General features: G+C 39.8%; 1 protein-coding gene and 1 pseudogene across 1 annotated transcript in view; both read left to right on the plus strand.

The window, feature by feature from the left end:
• Window positions 1–26,447, plus strand: part of WWC2 (WW and C2 domain containing 2) — a 105,650-nt gene that overhangs the window by 12,607 nt on the left and 66,596 nt on the right. The window contains exons 4-5 of the mRNA XM_077762726.1: window positions 437–513; window positions 23,139–23,218. Coding sequence (XP_077618852.1) covers window positions 437–513; window positions 23,139–23,218 — 157 coding nt within the window. The remainder of the gene's footprint in view (window positions 1–436; window positions 514–23,138; window positions 23,219–26,447) is intronic.
• Window positions 571–6,627, plus strand: LOC144230379 (mitochondrial import inner membrane translocase subunit TIM14-like; annotated as a pseudogene).

The raw sequence follows: 26,447 nt of genomic DNA on the forward strand, positions 1-26,447 counted from the left end.
CTTTCTGTCCATCACCCGCTCACACCTCAGAAGTGGATCACCTGGAGCCAGTTTGTTTAAAAAAGCAGATTTGATGCGAGCGGCTCAGGAGTTCTACTTAAATGACAGGTGACTGGGTAACACGCCGCTCTGACAAACCGCGTGCGCAGGGAGGTCCTCTGAGAGCTCGTGTGTAGGCATAAAACCCACAGAATAGTAAGCTCCGTGGTCTTTATGGCTTTGCCCTTTCTTGAGTTTTTATAAAAAAAATTATAAAGGTTTGAAGACTACGTTTTATATTTAGGTGTCTGATGAATGACAATAAAGGAATTATAAAGTAAGTATCCACAAAAGCATGTAAATCTTGCTTTCAGAGTTTGTGCATTCCAAGCTGAGAACTGGCTTGACCTGTGGTAAAGGTTCCTTTTTTTTTTTCCTCTTTTTTCTCTTTGAAAAGTATTCTCAGGATCTTCATCGAGCACTAAGTACGATCCCGATATTTTAAAAGCGGAGATCTCCACTACGCGGTTAAGGGTAAGATTTTTCTTGATTGTGGGTCTGTGTTTAACACGTGCATCGAATCCAGAGGCAATGGCAGGGGCTCTAGTGATCTGGCAGGAACTTTCTGGAAGAACCTCCTTCGCTTTTCCCCGGATGGCAGCCGTTCTGCCTTCCTTACCGGGTTCAGTGACTGAAACCGACCTCGATGGAGACACCGTGCGCCCGTTTCTCGGCAGTTGTATTACCTGCAGTGTGCGAGGCGTAGCATGTGCTCCCAGTGTGTTAAATATGCTTATTGGTGTACATCCGTACGACATTATAACAGACTTAGAATAGTTAGGATATTAAGTCAAGATTTGAGTCTCTGTAGCCTTCCCTTACCACCTGGAAAGTGTCTTCCAGAGCTGATGTAATTGCTCTCCCGTCTGACAGCCGGGTACTTCCAGGGGCTCGCAGATCGTGTTCCCAAAGCATCCCTTCTCTCGGTCGGACTGCACTGGTTCCTCACACTTCCTCGTGCGTTGTTTCCTGATCTTTTCCTCAAATCTTCTTGACCAAACCGCTGCTAAGGCCAGAGCTTGGTTAGCCTTGATTTTTGGGGTCTTAAAGGCCGCTCATCAAGTAACTACATTCGTGCAGCCAGGACGTAGGTCCTGAAGTAGATTATTACCGTGACTCCAGAAGTCCCCACTGCATCCCTGCATCCACACTGTCCTTTTCCCGAAAGGTAACACTGGCCTCCTCAACACTGTAGGTGAATTTTTTGCTTGCTCGCTTTGAATTTTGTAAAACTGGGATGCTACCTTACATATTATTAATGCCTTCCTTTGAAGGAACATTTCGAGATTAATCCGCTTTAGCCACTCCTGCAGTAAAGCATCCCGCTCTTGTCTGCACACCCTGAATTCTTTATCTCTTCTAACTACTGATGTGCATTAGAGTGTATTCCAATTTCCGATAATTAAAAAAAAAATACATTTCTGTGATGCATATCTTTTGGTGCACAAAGGTACACATTTTTGTTTGTTGTGAAACTAGGAGACTTGCCGTGTGGGAAAATACACATGCTTCAAGGTTAGCATATACTCCAAGGTTAGCCCATGCTGACAAAGGGCTTCAGGCCTCCTGATTTTGATATCTGCCCTTAAAGCTTAAGCTGCTTTCTACACATAGCGTTTGCATTCTTCCCACAGGTTTTGAATTTTGTGTTTTTATTATCAGTTCAAAATATTTTCTGGGGCGCTTGGGTGGCTCAGGCGGTTAAGCATCTGACTTTGGCTCAGGTCATGATCTCGCGGTTTGTGGGTTCGAGCCCCGCGTCGGGCTCTGTGCTGACAGCTCGGAGCCTGGAGCCTGTTTCAGATTCTGTGTCTCCCCCTCTCTCTGGCCCTCCCCTGCTCACGCTGTCTCTTTCTGTCTCAAAAATAAATAAACTATAAAAAATTTTAAAAAATATTTTCTAACTCTTTATGATTTCTCACATAAGGGTATTAATTTTTAAACAGTTGGGGATTTTCTTATTTTTTTTCTGATTTGATTCTCCACCATGTATTTTTCAGTTCTAAAATTTCTATTGGAGTATTTTTTATTTCTAGTTACTTGGCCACATTCTGCACATTGATATGTAGTTTCTTTAACAAAAATATCATGGCTACTTTTAAGCTCCACGTCTTTATTAATACAGTGTCTAGATTTCCTATATGTTGGATTCTTCAATTTGGTCCGTTTCTCATGATTTTTGGTCACTATTTGGGCAAGCTTCTTAGGGCTGCTTACTTTTTATTAAGAGCCACGTATTATGAATGAAGAAGTATAAGGATCATTTGAGGTTTGGGTTGATCCTTCAGAGAGGATTCAGTTTTGCTTCTTATGGGCAATGAGGCCGGGGGCAGATAATTGTAATTCTGTCTTGGGTCAAGCTGTCTGAAATCTGGGCTTCATCCAGTTCCGGTTTACCCTTTGTCTTAGGACAGAGCTCTTCAAAATCCCAAGTGAAATTTGAGAATGTTTATGAGGGCCCTGTCTGCTCGACCGAGGTCACACTCCAGATCTCTCCCCTGAACCTCTCACCTCCGTGAGGCTGCTAGTAGATCTGTACCTCTGGGTTCACTGCCTTCTCCCAACATCTCAGCCTCCCTGTTTGTTGTCCACACAAGGCCTCAAAAGGAAAAACGTTGTCTAGTCTGGGTCCTGACTATAGGCTTTCCTAATTACCTTTTGGGTCTTTAACACAAGTTCTTACTGCCTTGGTAGTTTTCCAGTGTCTTCATAGAGATGTTTGGTTTGGTTTGGTTTGGTTTTTCTCATAACTCAGTTTGTTCTCAGAGGAAGAGTATGAAGAAAAGTTTGTACTCTTGGAAGTTATATCTCCCTTCAGTTTGGGTTTTTGGTTTAATTTATGAAATCATTGATAGAAGTGTTCTGTGTCATTCTACCATAAACATCCCTCCAGTGTACCCACCGACCCTTTACCCCGTCAGCCCACCATATTCCTCTGTGCCTTCCGAGAGAGGATCATGTGATGGCTGTTCCGATGTCTTGTTGCTATACCTTAGTCCTGCGTCTACACATTTGTGTCATCTGCTTGGCTAGGTACTTTATCTAAAAAACAGAAATGAGGGTATTTTGTTAAATTTACTCTTAGTAAACTTTAGCACGCACTTAAGCTGTGCACTTCTCAGGAAATTATCACTTACTGTTTTCCTTTGAAATTTTAACAATTTTTCACAGTTCTTTGTAAAACACATTGTAGGAATAACCACAATAGGAATATTCCCATGGGAAGAGTGTTCCATTTTTCCTTTTTGGAAAGATGCAAACCAAAAAAAAAGATTTAAAAACAAAAGCATATAGGATATCTCATCCACTTTACCATTTAGAAGGAAATGGAAGTCCCATCGGAATTGGGGGATCCCAGGGATCCCACGTGGCCACCTTCCCCAGACCTGTCTCCTAATGCAACAGCCCTCTTAGACAAAGCTGGCCTCACACCAGGTTTGATGTACTCTTCCGATCAGCAGCCTGTTTTTCCTATATATATTTCGTCCCTGTGAGACGACAAGATGAGCCATGAGGAGGCGCCCTCCTCAAGAAAGCGCTTCCCTCCGGAAGATGCGTGAGACCTTCATCACCAGCTGGAATGGGAGATCAGAGGCAACACTGTCTTCATCTCTTTATTAGTGAATAGGTGCTTGTTTAGAACTTCCTGTCAGTGTAAATGCCTTTTTAAAAACACCCCCACAGCAAATTGGCCCTAGTGGTCTGTGTTTCTCCCGTCATGGCTTGAACACCAGGAAACGGATGGTGCCCTCGCTCTGCTGTTGGTGCACATGTTGGCCAGGTAGCCCTTTCGGAATGCCCCAGCTATCCGGAAGTGGGTGGGTAACTTGGCAGTCTCATAGATTGTGATAACCTGGCCTTTCTCGGCTTGTCTCCCTATAGAAATCCCTGTGTCTGCTAGTCCCTGTCACAAATTAATGCCACAGAAACAATAACTCATGAATGAACTAACTCTTCATTGCTTTGATGTCTCAAGTACCGGCCTGCACTTTTGGTCACCAACAATTGTTTAGGCATAGCCAAACACTAGCATCACACTTCATTATTTTGATGTAATGGTATTAGTAGATGTCGTTCACTTGTTTTACTGAATTAGAGCTAGCTGGTCAAGTACTGGGGACCTAAGTACTTGGGAACATCTGTCTAAAACATCTGTTTTAGGTCATAGATATTGGTGATAATTGGGTTTTCTTTTCCCCCTTGGTCAGATGGAATAATAGTACTTCTTGGCATCTTGTTTCTCATTGTTGAGATGGCAAAATAAATAAGTTAATGCTTTTTATCGGCATACTCATAACTTTTAGAGGTGGCATTTAATTGTATGAGAAAAATCTTTCTTAGGAAGAGGAATGTAAAAACTTCACTGCAACGTTTATAATTTCTACAGGGAAGTCAACTATTTCTCAGGAAACTGGGAAAAATACTATTTAATTTATTCCTAATAGATACTTAGACCATTGCCTTCTTGGGGTAGGGAATGGAATATCTCATACAAACTTAAACTTAAATTCAGCTGATATTTTTAAAAACTTATACTCCATAACATACATTCATGACAAAAACTCTCAACAAAGTAGGTTAGAAGAAACGTACCTCAACACAGTAAAGGCCATATATGAACAAGCCACAGCTGACATCATACTCAGTGGTGAAAAACTGAGAGCTTTTCCCCTAAGATCAGGAACAAAACAAGGATGTCCGTGCTTATACCACTTTTATTCAACACAGTACTGGAAGTCTTAGGCACAGTAATCAGACAACAAAAAGATATAAAAGCTATCCAGACTGGTCAGGAAGAAGTAAAACTTTCACTATTTGCAGATGACACAATACTACACGTAGGGAATGCTAAAGAGTCTACCAAGAAACTACCAGAACTGATAAATGAATTCAGTAAGGTTGCAGGATACAAACTCAATATACAGAAATCGATTGGATTTCTGTACATTCATAATGAAGCAGCAAAAAGAGAAATTAAGGAATTAATCCCATGTACAATTGTACCAAGAAAAAAAATACATAGGAATAAATGTAATCAATGAAGTGAAAGATCTGTGCTCTGAAAACTATAAAACATTGATCAAAGAAATTGAAGACAACAAAAAGAAATGGAATGCTCATAGATTAGGAGAACATTATGGTTAAGGTGTCTGTACTACCAAAGCAATTTACACATTTAATGCATTCTCTATCAAAATACAACATTTTTTCAGAGAACTAGAACAAACAGCCTAAAATTTGTAGGGAGCCACAAAAGACCCTGAGTAGCCAAAACAGTCATGGAAAAGAAAAACAAAACAAGAGGTGTCATAATTCCAAACTTCAAGTTATATTACAAAGCTGTAGTGATCAAAACAGGATGGTACTGACATAAAAAATAGACACATAGATCAATGCAACTGACTAGAAAGCCCAGACATAAACCCACACTTATATCATCAATTAATATTCAACAGAGGAGGCAAGAATATGCATTGGGGAAAAGTCTCTTCAACAAATTGTGCTGGGAAAACTGGCCAGCTATACACTAAAGAACAAAACTGGACCATTTGCTTAACAACATACACAAAAAATGAATTAAAGACCTAAATGTGAGAACTGAAACTGTAAAAATCCTAGAAAAAATGAAAGCAGTGTCTTGTCTCCCGAGGCAAGAGAAACAAAAGCAGAAGTCAGCTATTAGACTACATCAAAATAAAAAGCTTCTGCACAGCAAGGGAAACAACAAAACTAAAAGACAACCTACTGAATGAGAGAAGACTCTTGCAAATGACATATCCAATAAAGAGTCAGTATCCAAAATATATAAAGAACTTATACAACTCAAAAAACCCCAGACAATCCAGTTAAAAAATGAGCAGAAGACACGAACAGACATTTCTCCAAAGAAGACATCCAGATGGCCAACAGGCACTTGAAAAGATGCTCAACATCACTTATCATCAGGGAGATCAAATCAGAACCACAATGATATATCAACTCATACCTGTCAGAATGGCTAAAGTCAAAAACACAAGAAACATCAAGTGTTGACGAGAATGTGGAGAAAGGGGAAGCCTCATGCTGCGTCGGTAGGAATGCAAACTGGTGCAGCCACCGTGGAAGACAGCATGGAGGGTCTGCAAAAAATTAGAAACAGGTTCTGTGCCGCTGGTAGAGGCATGGAATTGGTGGCTGTGGCCTTGAGACTGGGATGAGCTGCGCTCTGGGTGGAGACCGGGGAGCTGAGCCACAGCCATTGCCAGTGCGGTGGTGGCAGCTGGACTGACCGTTGCCGCAGCAGGGTCTGCAGACCGCTATGCTCTGCAGGCCGTGAGACATATAGAGCCTCAAGGAAAACGAGCGTTTCAAAGTCTACCAACATCTGCGTCAGCGGAGGAAATTGCAGAGGTGGGTTTGAATCCAAAATGACAAAATGAGAAACAGCATTAATACTAGGTGTAAGCCCTACTGCTAATAAAGGAAAAATAAGAGATGCTCATCGACAAATGACACTTTTAAATCATCCAGACAAGAGAGGATCTCCTCATATAGCAGCCAAAGTCAGGGAAGCTTAAAGATTTACCAGAAGGTCAAGCTAAAAAATGAAGTAAATGTGTGATGGATCTTAAGTCTTGTTAGTTTATGTATATGAGTGCCAGCTTTTTATAAGATGCTTCGAAGCTAAAAAAAAAACCACACACACACACACAAAACGTAGACCTAACCTATGATCCAGAAATTGCACCACTGTGTATTTACCGAAAGAATACAAAACATTAATTTGGAGAGATCTGTGCATCCCTATATTTATTGCAACACTATTTACAATAGCTATTATGGATATTATGGATACAGCCCAAGTATATCCATCAATAGATGAATGAATGAAGAAGATATTCCATGCACAATGGAATATTATTCAGCCATAAAAATGAATGAAATCTTGCCATTTGAAACAACATGGATGGATCTAGAGAGCATAATGCTAAGCAAAGTCAGACAAAGACAAATACCATAGTAATTCAGTCATATGTGGAATTTAAGAAACAAATGAACAAAGAAGAAAGAGAGATTAAAAAAAAAAAACCAGATTTTTACCTATAGAGAACAAATAGATGGTTACCAAAGGGGAGGTGGGTGGGGGGAGAGGTGAAATAGGTGATGGGGATTAATAGTCCGCTTGTCTCTCTCTTTTTTTAATGTTTTTATTTATTTCTGAGAGAGAGAGAGAGAGAGAGACCATGTGTGCAGGAGAGGGTCAGAGAGAGAGGGAGATACAGAATCTGAAACAAGCTCCAGGCTCTGAGCTAGCTGTCAGCACAGAGCCCGATGCGGAGCTTGAACCCACGAACCGCGAGATCATGACCTGAGCTGAAGTCAGACACTTAACCGACTGAGCCACCCAGGGGCCCCAAATACTGAGTAATATAGGGAACTGTTGAATCACTATATTGTATATCTGAAACTAATATAACACTGTATGTTAACTATACCGGAATTTAAAAAATAATAATAATAATAAAATTTAAACATATTAAAAAAACACAAAAAAACCTTATACTCCCAATTATATATAGGTGAGATTTGGTGGAGAAAATAGTTAGTGAGTTTTAAATTATTATTATTGATTATTAAAGTGAAATAAAATGTTAGAAGCATAAAAGAAAACCCTTAGAAATACAAATGCATTTGAGAAATTTATTGAGCAGCATAGCATATTCTGTGCTCCAACTTTTAATTTTGTAAAAAAATAATAATAAGGCCACTTCAGTTAAATTATTTATACTCTACTCCAAACACATGGCTGGTAAGTGAGCACTGCTATTAATAACTATGTACTATATCTTGTTCTCAAATATATTTACTCACACATTGTTAATGTGAATTCACTTTGAATTATTTTTAGCATTGGTGATGGACTTGGAAAAGTCATCTGTAATCTTACCTATTTGTAATCTTGTGCATAGATTTACAAGAATGGCAGTTGATGTTTCATTTGTCCCTCCCTGCGATTAGAGTTAACTCGTGTCAACATCAAATCATTACACTTTAACTAATGATGTAGCTAACACCAAAATCCTAGCAGTGTGCTTCAAATGAAAAGAAACATGCCTTCTGAGAATGTAAACTGCTGCCAATAAGGCTTGTCTTTTGTTTGAACACGGGTGAGTATAAAGGTCTCTTTATACTCACACTACATTTGAAACTTAGCTTACATCCCAAGTTCTTCCGGCCATGACCTCCAGGGTATTGAAGGAGCTAGTGCAATACTAACCTATAGCACCAAGCTGTACATTAGATAAGGCCGTCATTCCTTTAGGATGTTCAGAAATGGATTTGTATTGTAGTTGGTGCTGTGCTAGAAAATAGTACACTGGTCTTAATCGTGAGCGAAATGAATCGTGTGACCTGACTCACATTCCTTAAAAAAAAGAGGGCAGACTGAAAGAGGAAAGGAGACCGAGGACTCTATTTAATCAAGAACTGCATTATAGCTGTCTCTTTTATGATGTGCTACTAACTTGAAATAGTGAACATTCATAGCACAGAAGTGCTTTTTCCAAAAACCATATTCAGACCTTGAGTAAAGTGACTCTGGAGCACTTCATCACATTCATTGATTTCATAATAGTTTATTTCTCTCTTTCTCTCTAACGATTTTGGTCTCCTTTTCTAGCTTTGAAAGGGGCCATCCAGCCAGCAAAATGATATGTACTTGAAAAGAAGTCCTTCCTTGACGCTGTGTCGTTGGAGAGGGGCTTATCACCTCCATAAACTGCCGTCTCAGTCTCTCTGGCCCTGACTTTCAGTCTCCTCTCCTTTAATTCAGAAACATTCTTATGTCCATAACGCTGATGGCAATTTATAAAATTAAATGCAGTTAACTTCTTATATGAGAAAATATATAGTCACAAGCAGACAGGAAAATAATAATTCATAAGTGACCAAATTTAAATGATTCTGTAAAGTTTGAAAACTCATTCTCTCATTTTTGAAAGGCTGTAAGAGTTAAGCTTTGTGGAACTGTATGCGATAAAGATATTATAATGAATACATTCAAACTAGTGCTTATATTCCGATGCTTTTCCTTGATACATAAACAATAAATATTTTGACCTAATGTGTTCATATTAAATTTTGAAAGAATCAGCCTCATAAGGCCATAACAATTAAGTAGTGAAAAAAATAGCATATTTATACTATACATATAAGAATTTTGTAATCTTCAGCATTTTCATGCACATGTTTATTTCTAGAGTTGAGGGTGGCAGACATAGTACTACCCGCTCCTGCTTTATCAGAGAACCAGAATCAGAGAGCTCCTTCAAGGTATAGAGAAATAGAATTTTCTGGTCTGAGATTAGCCAGCTGGACACCAGATTTAGATCTTGTGCCTTTAGAGAGAGAAAGGAAGATTGATGAGGTAGGTCCAATAGGGAGATATTTTGTAAGCTGTTGGAATCACACAAATATGTTTTAAAAGCTCAAAATGGCTCGTTACAGCCCAGGAAGGATTGGCTGCTATAGGAATTGTCTTCTAACAGCAGACAATTGAAGAACTGGACAAAATTTATAAAACAGCTGCTCTCAGACACTGGATAACAGGCATTGAACACTAATCTCTTACCGAAGTGAAACAGAAGAGGTGAGCCCTGAGATCGTACCGTCTCCAGTGGAGGGAGAAGGTCTAAAACATAGTCTACTTGTGTGCTCAAGCTGAAGAAACAGAAGAATATAGGTCAGTGAAGTGGAAGTGTCTGGAATTGTGAGGAATCCTAGAGAGGAGGGAGCCACAGAGAGAGAGGGAGCAAGAGAATGCTCTGGAGACTTCCACGAGGATCTCAAATCTGAATACTGAGTAAGCATGGTATACAATATGACCAGGATGGGGAAGGAAAGCAGCAAGGCAAACAATTCTCTGAGCTCGTAGGGCTAGGAAGAGTTTGCATTCTATGAGCCAGAATGGAGAGACCTCATAAGCTACGGGGCAGCTGAGAGAGACCTCAGTGGTGGGGCCACCTTAGTCTAAGACTAGAGGCTGCTCCGGAGCTGCCCTAACAAAAATTACAAGCAAGCCTTGAATGGATTACATTTATGTAAAACAGTTTAACTGTGTGCTGGAAGAAAGCCTAGCACTCTTTAAAAGAGTATGTCAAAATTGATCACAATGGTGTAAAATTCACAGTGGCCAACATCTAGCCAAAAGTGTCCATGCACATTGGGGAATGAGAGTAGTGAAGAAAGGCATAAAGAAGGGACCCCAAAGGGGCACGAGGAAGCTTTCAGGGGACTGATGATGGATATATTCTTTATCTTGATTACGTTGGTGATTTTGTGGGTATATACATGTCAGCATTTATCAAAATGTATCGTTTAAACACACTCACTTTATTATATGCCAGTTATATATCAATGAAACTGTTAAACATTGCCAATCAAAAAAGAAAATATGACTTGTAAGAACAATAAGAAATGACAGCTATTGTTTAATTAGCAGGCAAACATGTTAAAATATATACATGGTCAACAATGTAGAGGAAAACAGGAGATAAATAAAAATATTTAAAAGATCAAAATGGAAGTTTGACAGATCAAAAATACAATTTCAGAAATAAAAATTACACTGGTTGAGAAGAATCTGTGTGCTAAATAAGATCAGTGAATTTGAAGACCTATGACTAGTTAAATATCCAAAATGAATTACACAGATGAAAAAAGCCCAAGAAAACTTGAACAGCATATCAGTGTCCCCTGGTACAATCTTAAATCGTCTAATGTATATGTTAGAGTCCCCACTATAGAGCAAGGAGGAAGAAATCACAAAAAATACTTAAGGAGATTAAAACTATAAATCCATAGGTACAGGAAGGTACTCCAGAGCAGAATAAAGACAGATCACATCAAGGTATATCATAATTAAATGGCTGAATTTCAGTGATAAGGAAAAAAAAAATCTTAAAAGCAACCATAGAAATTACATACAGTGAGAGACATTAAACACATTACATACAATGGAAGAAAGATAAGCAAAACAGATTTCTCACCAGAAACTATGTGAGCTACAAGGCAATTGAGTGATATTTTTAGAGTACTAAAAGAAAAGATGTCAACCTCGAGTGCTATACCTAATGAAAATATCTTTCGAAAGTGAAGGCAAAAACAAGCAACCCACTTCAGAAATGGGCATGGGACTTTAACAGTCACATGTCCAAAGGAGATATGCAAATGTCCTGTAAGCATATGAAGAGATGATCAACACTGCTGCTCATTAGGGAAATGCAGATCAAAGGCACCTTGAGATACCACCTCACACCCATTAGGAGCTTTCAGTTTTTGGGTGAGGATGTGGAGAAATTGGAACCCTTGTACATTGCTGGTGGGGATGGAAAATGGCCCAACCACTGTGGAAAACAGTATAGCAGGTGCTTGGAAACATAGAATCACCATGTGAAACAGCAGTTCTACTTCTAGGAGTCCCCAGATTCCTGTACACCAGTGTCCATCGTGACCTTATTCACTATGCTGAAAGGTGGAAACAGCCTATATTAGTCAGGGTTTCCAGAGAAACAAAACTATGTGTGGTGTGTAGAAACAGATTTATTACAAGAATTGGTTCACATGACTTTGGAGACCAGCAAATCCAAATCTGCAGCGTAGACCAACCAAAGATGTGGTTCCTATGCAAAGCTTGTAGGTGGAGACCCAAGAGTGCTAGTGGTGCAGATGGTACCTGGAGGCAGCTTCCTGGAGAATTCCCTCTTACTTGGGGAAGCTGATCTTTTTGTTCTAATCAAGTCTTCAGCTGATTGGATGAGGCTCACCCACACTGTAGAGGTAAAGCTGCATACTCAGTTCATTAATTTAAATGTTAATGTCATTCAAAAACGTCTTCCAAGTTGATACATAAAATGAGCCACTACACAACTTACATCCATCAACAGATGAAAGGATAAATAAAGTATGGTGTGTGTGTGTGTGTGTGTGTGTGTGTGTGTGTGTGTATTATTCAGCCTTAAAAAGGAATGAAATTCTGATGCGTATTATAACATGGATTAATTTTGAAAATATCCCAAGTGAAATAAACCAGACACAAAACCAATACTGTATAATTACCTTATGTGAAGTGTCTGGAATAGGCAGATTTAAAGAGAGTAGCATAGTTGTTAGCAGGGACAGGGGGAGGGAAGAATGGGAAGTTAGTGCTCAGTGGGTACAGAGTTTCAGTTTGGGATGATGAAAATGTTCTTAACATGTGGTGGTGATGATTGCACTTAATGCCACTAAGCTATACACTTGAAGATGGTTAAAAGGCTGGGGCACCTGGGTGGCTCAGTTGGTTAAGTGTCTGACTTCAGTTCGGGTCATGATCTCTCAGTATGTGGGTTCGAGCCCTGTATCAGGCTTTTTGGTGACAGCTTAGAGCCTGGAGCCTGCTTCAGATTCTTGTCACCCTCTCTCTTTGCCCCTCGCCCACTAGTGCTCTTTCTCTCTCTCAAAAATAAATAAACATTAAAAAAATAAAAATAAAAATGGCTAAAAGGTGAATTTTATTATATGTGTATTTTATCACAAAATATTTTTAAGAGAGGGTAAAATAAGTTTTTCAGACACACATTCTGTGAGAATTGATTGCCTTTAGAACTGTAATATGTTAAATGCTAAAGGGAATTTCTTCAAGTAGAGGGAGAACAATACCATATGGAAATTTAGATCTCCAGAAAGTAATGAAAAATATAGGCAATAGTAAATAAGTGTGTGAATAGAAGACTTTTTAGTAATTTAAAGTCTTTTTAAATTTATTTGCTTATTTAAACAAATATATTAAAATATGTAATGGAGTTTATAAAATATTTAGAAGCAAAATACAGGATATCACAAAGGTTGGGAGAAAATAAACTGATATTGTCATAAGGCACTTAAGAAATATAATATCATTTGCAGGTAGTCTGTATATTTTATACACTAAAGCAGGAGTGGCCAAACTTTTTTGGTCCAGTAGTAAAAAATTAAACAGTAAAGGTCCAAATAGTAAAAAATTAAAGATTTTGAGATATGTTGAGCAAAATTGTAAGGTATCCTCTTTGATTTCCTGCTTCCCCACCTTCCCTCTTGTATATACCCTACCTAATCTCCAAACTGAATATGGTGGATCGGTCTTTCATGATTAAGTTATTTTATATGGCATATTTAACTTAAAAGTAGGAAGATCATCCTGGTGGGCTAGAGGTGATCACATGAGCCCTTTAAAAACAGAGCATTTCCTAAGGAAAAGAGAGAGAGAGAAAGAGAGAGAGAGAGAAAGCAAGAAACACTCTTAACTATAGAGAAGAAACATGGTTACCAGAGAGGAGATGGGTGCGGGCGTGGAGGAAATAGGGGATGGGGATTAAAGAGTACACTCATCATGATGAAATCAAGTATAATGATACAAATTTAAAAACAGGGGCGCCTGGGTGGCTTAGTCGGTTAAGCGTCTGACTTTCGCTTAGGTCATGATCTCACGGTTCGTGGGTTGGTGCCCTGCGTCGGGCTCTGTGCTGACTGCCAGCTCAGAGCCTGGAGCCTATTTCGGAGTCTGTATCTCCCTCTCTCTCTGACCCTCCCCTGCTCACACTGTCTCTCTCTCTCTCTCTCCTAGAAATAAAAATATTAAAAAAAAAAAAACAAAAAAACAAAAAAACAGAGCATTTCATGGGGTGCCTGGGTGGCTCAGTCGGTTAAGCGTCCGACTTCAGCTCAGGTCATGATCTCACGGTTCATGGGTTTGAGCCCCATGGCAGGCTCTGTGCTGACGTCTAGCTCAGAGCCTGGAGCCTGTTTTGGATTCTGTATCTCCCTCTCTCTCTGACCCTCCCCTGCTCATGCTCTCTCTCTCTCTCTCTCTCTCAGAAATAAGTAAATACATTTTTTAAAGTGGAAAAAAAAAAAAAAACAAAACAGAAAAAACCAGAGCATTTCTGTGGCTGGTTATAGAAAAGGAAGTCAGATGTTCAAAACACAATAGGTATTTTATGCACCATTTCTGTATTCAGGATGGAGGATCCCACAGGGAAAGGACCTGAAAGTGACCTTTGCTGATAGCCAGTGAGGAAACTTACTCTCAGTCCTTTGTGGGGCCAGGGGAATTAAATTCAGCCAATAGCAAGAATGCAGTGAGGAGTGAGTTTTTCTCCAGAGCTTTCACATGACAGCTCAACCTGGTTGACACCTCAATTTTAGTTTTGTGATACCTTGAATGGAGAACTCATGAGCTGAGCTTGCTTGAGCTCTTAAATGAATGTAATTTTAAGCAGCCAATTTTGTCATAATTTGTTCTGCAGCAACAGAAAACTGATAGAGAAGGCCACCTACAGTCTCTGACATAGACTTTTCTTTTCAGTTTTGGGGGGTAATTATTAAAAACATGAAAACCATGGTTAAGTCATGAGCCATAAAAAGTTAGGCCACAGGGTGTGTTGGACCCACAAGTTGTCATTTGCTGATCTCTGCCTTAGAGTAACCACTGAGAAAATATAGAGACATTAGAGTTGTTACTAATAGTGGAAATAAAATAGAATCATAAAAAAGTTAGTTAATCCAAAAGGAGGAAGGAATAGAAGTAGAAAGGATAAAAGAATATATGTGACAAGTAGAAAACAAATAGTAGATTTAAACCCAACTATATCAATAATTACACTAAATGTAAATGGTGTACCCTCTCCAATTAAAAGGCAGAAATGATCAGAATAGTTAAAATAAGACCCAACTTTATGATGATTGCAAAAGAGCTATTGTAAATATGAAGATCCGGATAAGTTAAAAATTAAAGGAATGAAAAATATCTACCATGAAAATGGAAATGCAAAGAAAGTTGCAGGTAGCCAGATTAATATCAAAGTACACTTTAGAACAAGGATAGTATTACCAGGGATTTTATACTAATAAATCCATTAATCAAAGGACATAAAGATGTGTGCACATAACCCTAAAGATGTATACACATAACAGAGCTTCAAATACCTGAAGTGAAGACCAACAGAACTGAAAGAATGACAAAGTCACAATTATAATTGAATATGTCAGTACGCTTTTTCAGTAATCGATGGACTATACAGACAGAAAATCAGCCAATAAAAAGGAAAAAAGGTCAGCACAATTGTTGAAGTTTTGAATAATACCATCAATGAACCTGATATAATTAACATTTGCACAACACGCCAACTAAAACTAGCAAACCAATATTATTTTTAAATGTAGGCACATTCACAAAGGAGAACTTGCTGTAAGTGATGAACAGAAGTCTCAGTGCATTTAGGGGGACTGAAAATCAAAATGGGTATGATTACAGTAGACTCAGTGGAATTAAATTAGATGTCAAAAATGAACGTATCTGGAAAATTTTCCAAATACTTGGATATTATTAGCAGACTTCTTAATAATTCATTGGTCAAAGAAGAAAACAATATTTTTTAATATGTTGAACTAAGTGAAAATGGAAATACATAAAAATTTATGGGATGTAGCTTAAACAGTGCTCAGAAGGAGGCTCTCAGCAGATGGAACTCTCTCACATTACTGTAGGAATGCAAAGTAGTACATCCACTTTGGAAAGCAGCTTAGTGGTTTCTTATAAAGTTAAATATATACTTAAACTGTTACCCAGCAATGCCACTTGTAAGTATGTACCCAAAGGAATGAAAGCATATATATACCCACATAAAGATGTGAGTATAGATAACTCACGGGATCTTTATTCTTACTGCTCAAACCTGGAAATAACCTAAATGTCAATCTGTGAATGAATGGATAAACAAATTGTGATTTATCCATAAAATGCAGCTTATGGTTTACCATAAAAACAAGCTACTGATACTCACAAAATGGATGAATTTCAAAAGCAAAATGATATGTGAATGAAGCTAGCCCTGAAAGATCACCTACTGTGAGCTTCACAGTTGACCCTTGAGCAACAGGGTCTTGAACTACCCAGGTTCACTTATACATTGACTTTTTAAAAATAAATATAGTACAGTACTGTAAATGGATTTTCTCTTGCTTATGATTTTCTTAGTAACATTTTCTTTTCTCTAGTTTAACTTTACTGTAAAAACATAACGTATAATACATAATACATATATCTACAAAGCATATGTTAATTGACTGTTAATATTATTTGTAAGGCTTCCAGCCACTGGTAGCCTGTTCGTTAAGTTTTGGGGAAGTCAGAATTTAAATGAAGGGGTGCCTGGGTGGCCCAGTTGTTTAAGCATTCAACTCTTGGGTTTTGGCTCTTGGTTTGGTTCAAGCCCCTCTGCACTGGCAGCACGGAGGCTGCTTGGGTTTCTCTCTCTTTCCTTGCCCATCCCCCACTCTTGCTGTCTCTTTCTCTTAAAATAATAAATAAATAAACTTTTAAAAAAGTTAGATGCAGATTTTTGATGGCGCAGGGGGTCCATTCCTCTAAGCCTTGTGTTGTTCAGGGGTCAGCTGTATATCAAATTCTTGAAAGGAAGAACTGACAGAGATAGTGAGGAAGTTAGGTGGGAAAGAGCTCATGTTAAGGTCCTGATGTCAGAGAAGGCCTATGATCTTCAAGGAATAATAAGTCAAATGTGGCCCCACTGTAGGGATGAGAGGGAGTGTTAATCTGGGAGATGAAGTGAACACAGAACATGTGAGCCTTGTAGACCATTATAAAGACTGTGGATGTTAACCTGAATTGTAAGCCATTTGACCAAGGTTTTATGATTTGTATTTATTTTCTGCTATTTTAATAGACATAATGATACCAGAGTTTTCGATTTTATCTTAATTGGGAGGTGATTGTTGTTGGTACCTACGTATGTATATACGTATGTATGTATGTATGTATATGATGGTCTACCTTTTCTATTTCCATTTGCTGGTTTATTTTTTATTTTTTTATTTAACAGCTTTATTGAGAAATCATTCATCCATATACCATACAGTTTACCTGTATTTAAAAGGTACAGTTCACTGGGTTTCAGTGTACTCATAATTGTATACCCGTAGTCACAATCTAATTTTAGAACATTTTGGTTCCCCCAAAAGGAACCCTTATTAGGAGTTCTTGCCCATTTCCCAGACCTTTCTCCTCTGCCCACAAGCCCAAGCAACAGCTATTTTTTATTTTTATTTTATTTTTATTTTATTTTCTGTCTCTAGACTTACCCATTATGAACATTCCATATAAGTGGAATCATCCACTATGTGGTCTTTGTGACTGGCTTCTTATACTCAGCATAATGTTTTCAAGGCTCATCCATGCTGCAGCATGTATTAGTACTTAATTCCTTTTTATTGCTGAATAATATTCCATTGTACAGATATCCCAGTTTCAACTATTCATTTATCAATTAGTGTTTATTTGGGTTGTTTCCACTTTGGGGCTATTATGAATAGTATGAACATTACTACACAAGTGTTTGTGTGAACATATATTTTCATTTTCCTTGGGTAATTACCTGTGAGTGGAATTACTGGGCTATTCCAGCAATTGCTGGCTTATTTTAATTACTTATAGGGATATAGCATTGACCTTTTGTATTTTTATCTAACATGTGTGTATCAGGATAGTATGTTTCATAAATATTTTGTACAATTTTTTTCCAGTGGTTTTTGTTTTATTTTCTTTTTATCGTTAAAGTTTGACTTAAAATATACGTGTGTGTGTGTGTGTGTGTGTGCGCGTGCATATATTATATTCAGTCATCTTGTTTCTGATGACAGAATCCATGTATTAGTCCTCACAAATGGCTCCAACACCATCCGGGATTGTTTCCTCTTGTATTTTTTAAATTTATTTATTCATTTAGAGAATCTTAAACAGGCTCTTTGCTCCGCATGGAGCCCGACTCAGGGCTCAATCCCACAACCCTGGGATCATGACCTAAGTCAAAATCAAGTTGGACACTCAACTGACAGAACCACCCAGGCACCTCTGTTTTCCTCTCTTCTTCAGTAAAGTCAAAAAGTGGCTTATTATTGATCCTTTATCTATCTGGAGCTGATTTCTCATTTTCTTTAAAGGTGACGTTTGAGATAAGGCAGGTGGTGAAGGGTATTTAGTGAGGTGCAAGCAGTGGTGAAGAGAAGGATTTTTAGAAGGAGCGAGCTGACAGTTGCCCTTTGTTGGCTTGCTTGAGGCGCTCTTAGCTGAGAGTAGAGGAAGTGGTGAAAAGGGAAGGCAGTCATTAGTAAAATGCCATTTTGCTCATTATAGTTTTAATAGTGCGCGGTTCACTTTTAGGGCAGATGTATGAAACCTGTCTTGTGAGCCTTCCAAGGTTCACAGATTTCTGGAATTTACTTTTCTTCCATTGTCATCTTCTCCCTCCTTCTTTTAAAATAAAACTTATTATACCAGGATTGTAAGAAATGCTAAGAAACTCTGTGATTTCCAGTCATACTCATCACATTTAATCACAGTATCTTGCTGGTTTTCAGAAATAACTTCAAAAACAATTTAAAATGTCAGTTGCTTTAGTGTAGTCAGTATAGAAAGCAGGAAATGTGTAACAGCCATGGGTCTTTTGGCTCCAATTTGATACTCAGTGTTGTGAGATTTGATTCCTTAGAAGGAAGTCTATGAAATTAGATGGTTGGCTATGGCAGAAAGTTGAGTATGTAAGAGAAAAAAAAAAAAAATAGGCCCTAAAGCTTGTGGGCTGTTCATGTGTTCAGTTTGGGTGGAATATAAGAATAATGCCGTTTCGCACCCTCCTACACTGTTGGTGGGAATGTAAACTGGTACAGCCCCTCTGGAAAACAGTGTGGAGGTTCCTCAGGAAACTAACAATAGAACTCCCCTATGACCCAGCAATAGCACTGCTAGGAATTTACCCAAGGGATACAGAAATGCTGAGGCATAGGAGCACATGTACCCCAATGTTCATAGCAGCACTCTCCACAATAGCTAAAACATGGAAAGAGCCTAAGTGTCCATCAACAGACGAATGGATCAAGAAGATGTGGTTTATCTATACCATGGAATACTCCATGGCAATGAGAAACAATGAAATCTGGCCATGTGTAGCAACATGGATGGACCTTGAGGGTGTTATGCTGAGCGAAATAAGTCAGGCAGAGAAGGACAAATATCATATGTTTGCACGTATAGGAGGATTAGGAGGAACTTGAAGGAGGAACAAGGGGGAGAAGAAGGGCGGAAATGGTGGGGGAAAGGGAGAGAGGCAAACCATGAGAGACTCTTGAATGCTGACAAAAACTGAGGACTGATGGATGTGGGGGGGAGGGGGGATGGGCATGGAGGAGGACACTTGTGGGGATGAGCACTGAGTGTTATGTGGAAACTAATTTGACAATAAACTATTTGTAAAAAAAATTACAAAATTAAAAAAAAATAAAACCTTAAAAAAAAAAGAATAATGCCGTTTCTAGGTAAAATCAGGGTCATAGGTTTTATTTGAGTCATTTTCCAAAATTCTGGTTTGTCTTTTGTATTATCAAAATGTACTATCATGCCATTAATAGCTAAAACTTGTATAATTATAGTTAATTTTAAAATCCACCTCCTGGGTTCTGGATTGTTCTCTACTCTTTGGTAGCAGTGTAACCTTCAGCACACTACTTACTTATTCTTTTTTGGTTTGAGAGTCCTCACCTATAAAATAAGAATTAAAACTATCTGTAGAGTAGTTACAAGGATTGAAAATAGGCATTTATATTTAGCACAATGCCTGCAATACATAAAGTCCTCCTGAATTTTAGCTCCCATCATTGTTTCTCTATGTTGTGCTAAATTTGCAAGTCAGCTTTAGCTTAATCCTTTAGCTGTGATCGGAGGATGTTGGTTTTTCTATTCCGTGTCCCACATTTGAGGGTGAGCTGAAGAATGGGAGAGTAGAAACAGCTAAGGATGTCACATGGTTCTCGGAGAAGAAATGTTGTTGAACTCGTTCAGACCATATTCTTAAAACCAGAAACGATTGGAAATGATGTTTGATTGGAAGGAATCCCTGTTTTCACTTGTCATTATAATAAGATCAGGCTTTTTCATAGGTAACAATGTTAAAATGCAACATTGATACTCAAAGGTCAAAATCATTCAGGTAATTCACTAAGAGGAGCCTCCAGGATGAAAACAGTGGCTTAGAGCCAACTTTAGGTAAAGTAAATAATGCAGAATGAAAGAAAGCACAGCTTAACTTCCTTTATCCTGGTCACTGACGGATGATGAAGTCTCACATCACTTAAACAGGGAAGAGTCTGAAAGGTCAAAAGTTAACTTTGGATTTTGAATGAAAAATTTTGAAAGAAATTAAAAGGAGTGTGTCATCTCAATCCAAATGATTTTTATGTCCGTGAGATATGCTGATCTGATTGTTTTAATTCAGTTGTTCAGAGTGGGCTTCACTCACCACTGTTTCATCAACTGTGTCTTCAAAGGGAAAGACAGGCCTCAGCCCAGCTATTTGAGTTGCTATCGAGTTTTGGATTAACTGTGGTTGTCGTTGTTTTAAAATAAAAATGTTACAGCCTTTGGTAAACAGCTCTTTAGAGTGCTGTCAGAAGCAGAAGCACATGTGGAAAGAGCTATTGATTGCTGATGGCTCTTTTGACATGATAATAATGATCCAGTCAACTGAGAAGCCTTGAGAATCTCGGTGCAGGAGCTCATTGCTCATTGCTCGTCGTGAATATTCGAGCACTTTCAGAAATCCACCTCCTGTGTCTGCTGCTCCTGGAGGTCAGCCCTTGGTTTCGGTCCCCTGGGTTCCAGGAGCATTGTTTGCACGTCCTTTTGTACTTCTCAATTGCGCCTTGCAACAAAATTATTTGTTTTTTTCCTTTTCCCTAATAAAATAGAAGTGCCTTAGGACACAGACTGTTGGACATTCAGATAAGCTCCACAGGTAATTTATCCACAGGTAAATTACTGAATGTCCAAAATGCCCAAAGCCCGGTGCCTTTAGGGATCCGAACAGGAGTCGTACACAACTCTTGTCCTGGTCATTCTATTCTGCTTAGTGCCTAGTCTCCCTCTTGACTCTTTTTCTCTCCATTTCCCGAGAAATGCCCCCTTTTCCCTCCAGCTTCTCTCGCCACGACCTCACAGTGTGTTTTGTTCCTGCCTCGAGTAGATTTCTGAATGATGTGAGATGCCCGCGGCATGTTCCTGAGCTCTTCTGTTTCCAATACACACTCTCTCTAGGGGATCTCATTAATTCTCATGCATTTAAAGCATCATCTTTATGTCAGTGACTTTCAGTTTTATATCTCTGGTCCAGACACTTCTGAACATCAAGCCTCCATATTCTAATTGCCTTTGAAGTTTCAAGGGTATCAGAAAACTAAACGTCTTAAAGAACACCCTTGGTCCCACCCGGAGATCTGGCCCCACCCTCCAGGGAGGCACCTTCATGTGGCCACCTGGCAAGTCACAACCCTGGCAGTGACCTTGACCCATCTCTCTCACCCTCCACGTGGAGTCTGCCACCAAGTCCTGCTGATTGTGCCTCCCAGTACATTCTTGCTCTGGGCTCCGCTCCCTACATGCTGCCGGGAGGCCAGCCCGGAGGCCAGCCCACAGGGTCGGGGCAATGGCCCCTATTCGCCCCGCTGGTCCAGTCACTAGAGTCATCGCAGTGGATTTTTTGAAAATCATAAAACAGGTCATGCTTGAAAATTCCTCCTCAGTTCTCATTGTTCTTACGATTTAGAACTCTTCCCCATGGCTTCACGACTCGGTATGGTAAGGCCTTCCTTTCCAGTCTTATCTCATGCTGCACCCTGAATTCTTCTGTAATTCAGCAAATCTCACATTTGCTAAGTTTCCTCCTCCCACGGTGTAGGGTTTGTCTGCAGGCCCTACCCTTTGAGGACCCCCTTTACCAAATGAAGCCGCACGGACCCGCTCTGCTTAACCATCATTTCTGCAGACCGGCTTTGTCTAGCTCCTCACACTAAATCAGGTCCCATCCTTCTTTTTTATCCTGAGGTATCCTGAGCCTTTCCTTTGTATCCCCCATGGTAATTGGTAAGATTTATTTCGTTGGAGGATTATTTGCTCAACATCTCCCTAGGATGTTATTATTTGCCCCCTAGGATCTGTAAGGGCAAAGGTCTTGTCTGTTTTACTCACCCTTCAGACCCCAGGACCTGATACATAGCGGAAAGTCGGGACATATTTGTGGAACGGAGAGACTAAATAGGAAATAAAAGTTCCAAAGCACATTGAAATAGTGTATGACAGAATGTGCTTAAAACGTAAGGCTGTAATACGGAAATAAATTTCTGACACCCACGTGAAGACCTTTAGTTTATGATGAAACCAGGCTTCTGCTCTTTTTGTAGACCTATCACATCTTAGCATTGTCATTACCAAGAATATAGTGAAGAACAACAGGAAAAAAAATACTATCAGTTTGACAGCAAATGTTTATTGAACAGACATTTCTTGTCCGTGTCATTTTATTTCTCATGGTGCCTGATACTTTTCTAGAAGTTTGGGATACAGCTGGTGCGATGTAGCTTACTTTCCCCCGGGGGCACAGACAGTAAGCAAGGACACAGAAAATGTCAGCACTTGAGAAATACTACGCACTAAACAGAGTGATGATAGCAGGAGTAAGATGGTTAGAGAAATCCTATTTGAATGAAAAGGCGACATGTGAGCTGAGACCCTGGGTGACAGGAGTTGAGCCTTCCAGCCAGAGGGAACGGCACGTGGCAGAAGCTCTGAGGCAGGTACTGCCTGATGTGTTTGAGAAACAGAGCGATGGCCAGTGGTCCTGGGGTGGAGCGAAGGAGAGGAAGAGGAGTACACGCTTTCGGGGCTAGAGAAGCTGGGGTTTCAAGTTCTGACTCCCCTTCCTGGTTATTGATCGCAAAGTGGAGGCAGTCATGATGCCAGCACGTAGGAATGTCACCAAATAAGGTGGTGAGGGTAAATGTTAGTAACACTGAACATCTCTGATAATTTAAACATCATTAACCTACCTTCCACAGAACTGCTGTCCAGGGAAAACCAGTAGCGTGAATGTTAAACTAATGGCTGTGTTTGTGTGTTTAATAGCTTACTAATAGACTATCTTTTACAACAGTGTTGCTAATTATTTACAAACATTCATATTTACATTGATTTCTCACAAAAGGTTAAAAAGCTGAAGAGAGAACTCTCACAGATGAAGCAAGAATTGCTCTATAAAGAACAAGGCTTTGAGACATTGCAACAGTGAGTATAAAATTATTGAAATTCACTTTAGAATAATTCAAAGCCCCCTAACTAGTACCTAGAAAATAGAAGTACAGATTACGTAAGGGATTTCTCTAGGAAACACGAAGTAGAAAGCTCAGAGCTCCACCAAAACCAAAGAAAACCAGTCAACCAACAAACAAAAACTTGGGGGAAATCTGTACATGTTGAAGAGGTCTGAAGTTTTATTTATCATCAGAGATGCAAAGAAACCAGTGGGAACGTTAACTTTGTGCCCCAGGCCCCTGCCTGCCTGCTCTAAGATTGAGGTATGGAGCAAGGGAATGTGCCCAAGAAGTGCCTCCATGTTGGGCTCTGGCGGCTGGAGGAGGTGAGCCTCTGCTGCCCTGAGTCCGGGGCTGATCTCAGGGAGCAAGTCAGGTTGTCCACGACGAGCTTGAGTGGGTGCCTCATTTCCTGTGACCCTTCTGTCCTTTCCCATTCTGTAGTCAAGTCCGATGGGCACTGGCCTAACTCTAGGCTGGGTCAAGTTAAGGGAAATATGGCTGACAGAGGGCAGCAGAACCTGAGATCTCCTGCCCCGTTCCCAGCAACCCCCCCCCAGAAGCCATGGCTCTCCCTGCTGGTGAGGCTCGGCCCAGCCAAACCCCAACAGGCACACCGAGCTTTCCAACGCTCCCCGTCCTACCACTGGGTCTCTGGTGGGCAGCAAGGAGCAATGGTTCTCACAGCCACGTGACCACAGAGAGGACTGAAGGCATGATCCCTCCAGAGGCATTCAACTGTTTCTTACCTCCCTCCCCCGTGTACAGGGCTCTGTGCCAACTGCGGAGCCTCCTGTCCCTCCCCCACTCTCCCCTCCGTAGCCATCCAACGCAGAAGGCGTTATCCCCTGTAAAGGCCGTGTGTTTGTTGGCCAGACACACATAAGCTGGGTGTTCTGCCTGTCTGCACAGGTCAGGACGCCGGTCGTGACTCTCAACCGCCAGTCTCGTGACTTTGGCTTCAGAGACTGGTTTTGTGGCCGTCTTCTTTTTCGCCAGCCACCTGTGTCATAATAACCGTCTTATTCTTTCAGATGCTCCTGTCCTAGTGGTTTTCAAACCTGACTGCCTGTTAGAATCATCTGTTAAAAAAATACCTGTTTTGGGTCTCCATCTAGGTATATTTTATGAGATCCCCAGGTGGTTCTCATGGATAGCTGTGTTCTAAGGGCCTCGCGGGCCCCAGAGCCCCCCCCCTTCAAAGCCGAGTGGATCTAGAATGCCGTAAGTGGGATACTCAGCAGCTGCGCAGCACATGGAGGATGGCTTTGTGGCGGGGGTGGAACCAGAAGACAGACTCTGAAGAGCGTCCCCAAGTGTTAGCTGTATGTTAAACACTTTTTAGGCACATGAAATTGTAACTCGTGTCACCACCCGGGATTAAAGGTTAGCCAAACTGGCTGTTTTTGCTATATTGATATAACAATGCTGTATTGTTTTAAAGCAGTTTGCTTGCAAGCAATTTTTATAGGAATCTAAGGCATGTTTAAGAATCTGTCAATAACATTCCACAAGAAAACAATAGACATTTGTTGTAGGAATCCAGGCATTCTCTCGCAATGATTCTAATCCCTTGAACCAGAGACAGAAAGATATGATATCTAACATCAGAGGCCTCTCTTGTTGATCCTAACTATAGACAAAATAAAGCTGTTTTCATTCAGATGTTAACCACCTTGCTACTAGAACATTGAATGATAATTGATAGAACCCCAAGACCGTATTTTCCAAGAGGCCACATTCCTGATACTATAAAGAGACTGTTAGTTGGGGTTTTGACAGAAAATATATTTCAGGAAGAGATTTAAATAGAATCCTACTGCAGGCTTTTGTAGCATTTCATTTACTCGCAATAGAATGGAATATTTTTGCCAAATCTGGAGCTGTAATGTAATTTAAACGCAGGCTTTCCTTTTATCGGGTACAATAGTTTATGCTGGATGAATGAATGTAGTTTTATTCTTTACATTATTCATTTCAGCCTGTGGTCCCAAAGTTGACTTCAGCCTAAGCAATAGCACAGCTTATATGTAGATGGACATTTCTACTTTGCTGCCTTCAGCAGTCCCTCAAATTTGGAAAATGAGACGACATGAAGCACTCGGCAAGCCAAAGTGTGTACCTATTGTGTGAAAATTTGGCTTGGGGTACATGTTTCCCAGGGAAGGCATGCAAATGGGAATCTCTTCCCTTTCGGAAGAGACAAAGATGTTATACAGCAGAAATTATTAATAAGGTGCACGGAAAAGAAATGAAAGGAAAACGGGTTTTTAAAAAAAATTTTTAGGGAAGAATATAAAATGGTATTTCTCAAAAACAAAAAACACAGTGGTTTGTTTTAAAGATCAGCACATAATGCTCATATGTTGTTTGATTTTTGTTTGGTTTTATTTTATGGTAGGTTAGGGTCGAAACAGGAAAGGTGGGAGACATAGAGTTTGAGGAAAGGAGAAACAGAACAGAACAGTCAGAGGGAGACAGATGTGCTCAAAGGAGGCAGAAGAAAGAGAGAAGGTCCAGAAGAAGCTCCGTGGTAGGCATGGAGTTGAAGTAGCCTGTCCTTGTGTTTAGCACCCAGCTGAGCTTGCAGTGGGCAGCCAGGAAGTTTTTGTCTGGTTCTGAAGCCCTCTGAAGTGTAACTGAGCAGACTTGAAGTAGTCCTGCCTTTATTTTTAAGTGTTAACGCTAATTTCTGAAAACAGAAATTTACCTACTTTGTTTGTTCTCAGATGTTAAAGTTGATTTCTGACTTCAAGATGTGTTTTGCTGTTCGATTCTGAAGGCTTTACACAAATAGGAAGAAATCGCTTGGGCTTTAGAGATTCACTTTGACACAGTGTAAGAGTCCTGTGATAGTAGCTACTTCATGAAATCTCAGGGTTTTGTTTTTGTTTTTAACTGAAATAAGTTTCTTTGCTTCAGCTAAGTTGGTAGATCTTATACTTAAGGGAGCCAACAATTTCGCTGATAAATCCTTGCCCAGATAAATGGAATTAACCAATATTTGAAGTACTCCCAGTGATTTTTATCAAATATTCTAAGTGTAATCATCAGTGGAGCCCTAAGCCTAAGTCTGTCATTTTGAGGATTATGCCCATACTAGCTAAGTGTTTATGCGTTTTCAGGGCTAAACTCGTGCAAACTCTCTGGTCTTACTTTCTCACTTGGTGGAAGTGTGACTAGTAGATCTCTAGGGCCCCTTC

This window comes from Crocuta crocuta, unplaced genomic scaffold (genome assembly GCF_008692635.1).
Source record: "Crocuta crocuta isolate KB4526 unplaced genomic scaffold, BGI_CrCroc_1.0 scaffold90, whole genome shotgun sequence".
Taxonomy (NCBI): domain Eukaryota; kingdom Metazoa; phylum Chordata; class Mammalia; order Carnivora; family Hyaenidae; genus Crocuta; species Crocuta crocuta.